At 33.8% G+C, this 6,522-nt stretch overlaps 1 protein-coding gene across 1 annotated transcript; it reads left to right on the forward strand.

Moving 5' to 3' along the window:
- The first annotated feature begins 3,468 nt into the window (after positions 1 to 3,468).
- On the forward strand, positions 3,469 to 6,061 carry LOC107908434 (uncharacterized). The gene is made up of 4 exons (XM_016835596.2): positions 3,469 to 3,862; positions 3,940 to 4,022; positions 5,646 to 5,701; positions 5,793 to 6,061. Exons 1-4 carry the CDS (start codon positions 3,691 to 3,693, stop codon positions 5,869 to 5,871), a joined length of 390 nt encoding a protein of 129 aa, XP_016691085.1. The 5' UTR covers positions 3,469 to 3,690; the 3' UTR covers positions 5,872 to 6,061.
- Positions 6,062 to 6,522: the final 461 nt, after the last annotated feature.

Raw genomic sequence — 6,522 nt, forward strand, 5'->3', positions numbered from 1 at the left:
TTTCTAGTTTTAATGAGCTAGCGAAGGGACCGATTGAACATATGTGGTTGAGGCTCAAATGATTTATAATTAAGTTTTGACTTTTCACCTATTAATTATAAGATCATTTAGTCACGAAGTCATTCCACTACAATATCATGAATAATTTTTTCTCAACGACATACCGTTATGAAAGCAACTACCCAGTACTCGTCCAATGACCTTGTCAGAAGTGTGTTACCCTCATAGGATATCTCTGATCTCTTTGGGATAATATACATTCTCCCAATTTGATCCTATTTTATCTCATAGTAACCATTACATCTTCCTTCATGAAAAGCCAATCACTATCAAATAGTGATTAAGTCATCCATGACAAAGATGGACGACCTGTGACCACGTTTACTTTTCATCAACCATGTAATGCCAACTAGAGGATATAATTTACCCATATTTTGGGAAGTGAATTCCACTATTTTGAATGGCGCTACATACTATAGAAGTCATACACCCAACGCACCAGCCTTCAGTTCCTTATCTATTGAGCTTAGGCTTTTACTTACATTAAAGTGTACGAGTTACGCATACATAGTCCGCCATCTACTTAGGATTTAGGTATGTCACACTATAAACGTCACAAGTGAATAAATCCATAAACGGATTCAGGATCTATTCTGCTTGGCTCCTGTCTAATGTACTGTTAGTCTAGTCAGTCACATCTATGTTTCTATCTTTTGGGAGTCACCTACACCGATGCCTAAGACAAGACATCTCCCCAATTGGACTTGATAGACGACATATTAGTCTTTCAATCGGTTTGCTTATTTTTTATATTTCCAATTAGACTAAGGATATGTTTAGGTTTGTCTACTAATACAAGTTGTCTTTTAGTACTATGATTCGACCACATAATACCGCTTAGTATTAGTTAAACATTAGACAATCAATGAGCAACAATTGCTTCCATTTTGCTTTGCGTGCAAAAATCATGTGAGGTAAATTATACAAAGTATATTAATAAAATCAATGAATTTGTTTTATTAACTAATCTGTTCGAAAAAATTACAAGTGTATATTGACGAAAATACTACACTTAGGGCATTATATCTAACACTTTTCTAGTGAATAAATGGTGTGTACTGACAAAAAATGAGTTGACTTAGTGAGCCGATCCACTATCACCCAAACTGAATTCTTTTTGAAGAACTGAAAGGTAGTCTTGATACAAAATTCATAGTAATTTTATCCCATTTCCACTCCAGTATCTCCGAAGGATACAACTTACTTGAAGGAATTTGATGCTCTGCTTTAATTCTTTGGCAAGTCAAACAAGTTGAAACATATTTTGTGATTTCTCTCTTCATTCCAAACCACCAGTATACATTTTTTAAGTCTCTGTACATCTTGACACCTCCTAGATGGAGTGAAAAGGGTCCCTGATGAGCCTCTCTTAGTAGTTCTTTCCTTAAGTCATTTCCAACTGGCACATACATTCTTCCTATGAAGAGCAGTTCACCATCTTTGCCCAGACTAAAATTTGCTGCATTATTAGACATCATACGCTGCTTATATCACACTGCAATATCTTTCATCTTCTCTTCCAGAATTTGAGAGAGAAAAGTTGGCCTAACAGTTAGCTCTACCAATAAAGATCCATTATCAACCATATTTATTCTTGCTCGAAGAAATATTAATGTTGCCACTGTTTTTCTGCTCAAAGCATCAGCCACAACATTAGCTTTTCTAGGGTGATACTTTATATCTAGATTATAATCTTTTAGCAGTTCTATTCAACGTCTTTGGCGTAAATTCAAATCTTTATGTGTCATTAAACACTTCAAGCTTTTGTTATCAGAGTACACACGACATTTTTCCCCATACAGATAATGCCTCCATATCTTCAATGTCAAAACTACTGCTACCGATTCTGAATCATGGGTTGGATAGTTCCTCTCATGTGGTTTGACTTGGTGAGATGCATAAGCCACAATCTTACCTCTTCGGGTAAGCACACATCCAAGACCATTCAGTGAAGCATCAGTATAAATAGTATACTATACGCTAGGTTCTGGTTGTGCTAAAATTTGAGCTTTAGTCAAGACTGCTTTCAACTTTGCAAAACTTTGTTGATACTCATCAGTCCATTCAAACTTTTCTTTATTTTTCAACAATCGAGTGAGAAAAGTTGTCAATAATGAAAAGCCTTTCACAAACTACAAACTTTCTATAGTAGACCGCTAGCCCCAAAAAGCTACAAAATTCAGTGACATTTTTTGGCAGATTCCATTCAAGTACTGCTTTCACCTTATTAAGATTCACTGTAATACTTTTACGATAAATCGCATGGCCTAGAAATGTACTTCTCTCAACCAAAACTCACACCTACTCTGGCAAAAATGTTGATATCAATCATGCTAAAACTCGATCATTAAAAATAATGTTAATAAACTTTAGATTTACATCAATTTTTTACCACCATTAGATTTGTGATAAAAAAAATTAAAAAATAAAACTTACTTTTTACTTATGTGTCCAGCCAAATTAGTAATTGATTTCCATGTAATTTATTAATTTAATTTTCATCTCATTAAAAAAGTCAAGTAATTAAAGATTATGGTTTTTATGGATATAAATTTAAGAAAAGAGACTTATTTAAGTAAAAAGAAATACCATAAGGACTTATTTGAATAAGTGATTATAGTTTAAGGAACTTTTTAATATATAAGCCTATTTTAATTTATATTCAAATACCCGAACGACATAAAAGTCAAGTGTGTAAATATCGAAGAATCTATTGGCAAGTAAACACAACCCTTGGAATAGGGGTGTGTAAAATTTGGGTAAAACCGAAAAAATTCGGTTAACCGACCAAATTCGGTTAATCAGTCGGTTAACCGAATTTTTTCGGTCAAAGGTTGGTTAATTATTTTTTTATTTTTTGATTAACGGTTAATTCGGTTCGAAACCGGTCAGTTAACCGAATTTTTTTGGTTTAACCGAAAAAATTAATAAATAAAATTATAATATATAAATAGGCCCACTATTCATCTAAATCCAACCAAACCCAAGTATCCAACCCAACCCAATCATAAAAATTACAAATAATTTGATAAATAAAAATAAAATTTCAATTATGTGTTAATTTTAAGACTTATGTAAGGTTAGTGATTCAAAAACTTATATAATGTTTTTAATTATATTGTGATTCAATTCGGCTAATTCGGATAATTAAGGTAATTCGATTAATTCAATTAATTTGGTTAATTCAGTTAATTTTTAACCAAAAATTAAAAATATATAATTTTCGGTTAATTTGGTTAACCGACTGAATTAACCAAAAAATTTCGATTCGATTAACGATTAAAAATTTTAAACGATCAATTAATTCAATTAATATTATTTCGGGTCGGTTAACTGACTGAACAAGTTGCAACTTAAGCCATTAGGTTCGGATATATAAATATCTGATGTATGATGTGAAAATCAAACGGTCAGGAAAGATGGTCAACGCCAGCGCATTGAGTCGTCATCTGAAGGAGAAGTGAAACTTCTAGAATGAATATCAAGCCAAGCGGTTTCCTTCACCGTTAAGTCGAGGCAGAACAAAGTAGACGCGGACAACAGTCTCCGTCTTTCGCATTTCGCAGCCTACGAAAAGGAAATTAAAAAAAAAAATCAAACCCAAATTAATTAGCAACAAATCAAAAGGAAATGGCGTTGCAGTGGATGATCCTAACCTACGTGGTCGCAGCAGAGGCTGCCCTGGCTCTTCTCTTGACCTTCCCCTCTCCTAAGTTATTGAAGAACCGTTTCGTCTCTCTCATCTCCCTCATTCTTCAGCCTACCCTCTTTATTGTCCCCTTTGCCGGATTCCAGCTCTTAGGTTTTATCTCTATTCATTTTTTTGCCTTTTCAATCTTCAATGAAATGGGTTTTAGGTTTCTCAGTTTTTGGGTGCAGATATCTACTGGAAGAACGAACATCGCTTGATGTGCACCTCTGATATCTGCACTGCTGCCGAGAGAGATCGTTATGAGAAATCCGTAAGTATTATATTTTGGGAATTTCTTTATCAAATACATGAGCAAGCTTATTTGAATGTTAATCATCTTTTAATTACGGTTCTTATTCGGGTCTTTCAAGTTTTTGAAGTGGTTATAACTCCTACATGTTTGATGCTGGAATATTTCTATATCGTTTCCAGTATTTGTAGTTAGCTACGATAGTTTAGTTTGATTATGATTGCCTGAACTTTGATTCTAGAATCAATTGGCTTTTGGGGATTTTATTTATGTCTTTAGTTTAAAGGAGAAGTGGTGTGGTAATTTTATGGAATTAAACTGCTTTGATTTGATGAAAAAGATGATACATTCAATCCTAACTATAAAGCAAAAACCAAGCCTCTTTCTTGATACCTCAAAGCTCTGCCATTAAAGTATTTATAACACATATATTCATTACTAAACCTTTGATATGACTATTGACACTTTTTTTTTCTTATCAAGCCTCATAAGAAGCATGTTTATGTCTTGCTTTAATCTGCTTAAACCTATTAAATCTCTCTCTCCAGGTTGTTGACAGTCATTTATCGGATGCATGTTTCAAAGCATCAATAATGATTACTTTCGATAAATTTTAATTTGAATTTATTGAAGTAATCTCTTTTTCTTAAAACACGAAACTGCAAAAAGCTTTGCATCAAGCCATATTTTTTGCAATATATATACATGTAAGGAATGTCCAGGTTGTATGTTTGTTGAGCACAAGGAGTTTTTGCGCTATGAGTCAATTCCCCCCTTAGAACATCAAATCATTTTCAGATTTATTTACTTCCTTCAGGTTTTTGGTCACCTTAGCTTTAGAGTCTATAGGCTTTAAGTCATTTTCCTTGCCTTGCTATTTTTAGGTTGTAGTTTTTTCTTTCTTATTTCTAGACAGCATGTTCTATCATGGTTTTGGTTATTTTCTTTGTTAGCTGCTTTTGAAATGGGGAATTGGTGGAAAGATCCAATAGCATCATCTTCATTATCTTGGGACTTGGTCAAGCGTAAAGGTTTTTCTTGTTTTTCATAAAGGCCCCTGCATCTTAATAGAATAAACAGTTGTACCATTTTTGGTTTGTACCATGTAATGGGGGTGACAGGTCAACCAATGGAAACTTCTTTGTTGTAAGACATTTCATATAATTTAGCATTCCTCACCCTAGAGATCCTTTCGATGCACAAATGTACATTGTTTCCTTTGCCATCTTTCTTCTCTTTGTTTTGGTTTTTGACTCTTTCGGGGGTGGAGAAATTGACAGGTTCCTTGCAGCTTTAAATCCCAAAAATGGGAGAAATAGCATTGCATCGTCAACAAGGTTCAAAGACTTGTATTTGCATCAACAAGGTTTAAAACTGGGGCTAATAATAATGCATTTCTCAATTCAAAGAAGTCCTTGGAGCAAGGATACATATAGCTGCTTCCTTGCTGTTTAAAACCATATCTGTGTTTTTGGCGTTGGTACATTTTATAATCAGATAATTTAGAGCTTGTTTATGATTGATTAATTAATTTTTTAAGCATTCTACTTTTTCTTATGAAGTTGAGTAGAGTTCCTTAACATATGAAGAATGCCTCCTTTACTGGTATGAAGGTAAATAAATTCACATTGGGATGCTTTGCAGGTGTTCAAAACTCAAAGGAATGTAATTTTGTGTACAACTGCATGCCTCCTTTACTGGTATGTGGGTAGCAATTTGACAGGTTTTGGTTGAGAAAGATATTGTAGGAGTTGCAAATGTTGAAACGAGTTGCATGTAATCCTTGTGCAGGTGTATCTACCAGATTTGCAAGTATCACAAGGAAATTCAGAGTTTGGAGGAAGTAGAGAAGAGATACAAGAATGAGTAGTTTTCTATACAAAAGCTCATCTAGTTGTAGAGACTACGTTATGTTCTAAAGCCTACACATGATGCCCCCATGGCATGTTTTCATTACAGCTAAAGCTCCTGCACGTCTCTCTCTCAGCGGAAACTATAATTCTTTCCTTGAACCATGTATGTTCTTTTGTTAGCAATTGCATTTTAGCTGGTTTACTTGAGCGGTTATGGTTGTCTTGTTAGTGGCAAGTGCCAAGGCCATACGCACACATTGGTTAGGAAAATTCAACACACAACTGGCTTTTCGACAACTCTAAATAATTATAATAAAAAAGCTTCATGACAATTTTAATTTAAACAAACAAAAGTATGGCCAAATATTTTATGATCTTTTTAAAATTTTGATCTCAATCTTATAATATGTGTATATCATGTAGGTTAATTTTTATTAATGCGCAAGTGCACTTGGGTTAATTTTTGAATTTTAGAATTTCAGTTTTAATTTAGCAAAATAAATTGGCTAAACGCGTTCGCAGCTCTTGAGTTTTTAAATTTTAAAATGGGATGAGGAATTATCACATCCGCTTTTCCAAAGCTTTTGTGCACATCTAATGCGAATTTTCTCATAGCATACACCCCTTTGACCAACGTTAACTGCAGAGGAGTGTTAATATTTTTCTAT

This window comes from Gossypium hirsutum, chromosome D02 (assembly GCF_007990345.1).
Source record: "Gossypium hirsutum isolate 1008001.06 chromosome D02, Gossypium_hirsutum_v2.1, whole genome shotgun sequence".
Lineage (NCBI taxonomy): Eukaryota > Viridiplantae > Streptophyta > Magnoliopsida > Malvales > Malvaceae > Gossypium > Gossypium hirsutum.

What these genes read in the sequence shown, in the direction of transcription:
- LOC107908434 (XM_016835596.2), top strand. Translation starts at nt 3,691, where the DNA reads ATGGCGTTGCAGTGGATGATCCTAACCTACGTGGTCGCAGCAGAGGCT. An exon ending in TGCCGGATTCCAGCTCTTAG is followed by an intron (nt 3,863 to 3,939) that starts GTTTTATCTCTA and finishes TTTTGGGTGCAG; the next exon opens with ATATCTACTGGAAGAACGAA. An exon ending in GAGATCGTTATGAGAAATCC is followed by an intron (nt 4,023 to 5,645) that starts GTAAGTATTATA and finishes GATGCTTTGCAG; the next exon opens with GTGTTCAAAACTCAAAGGAA.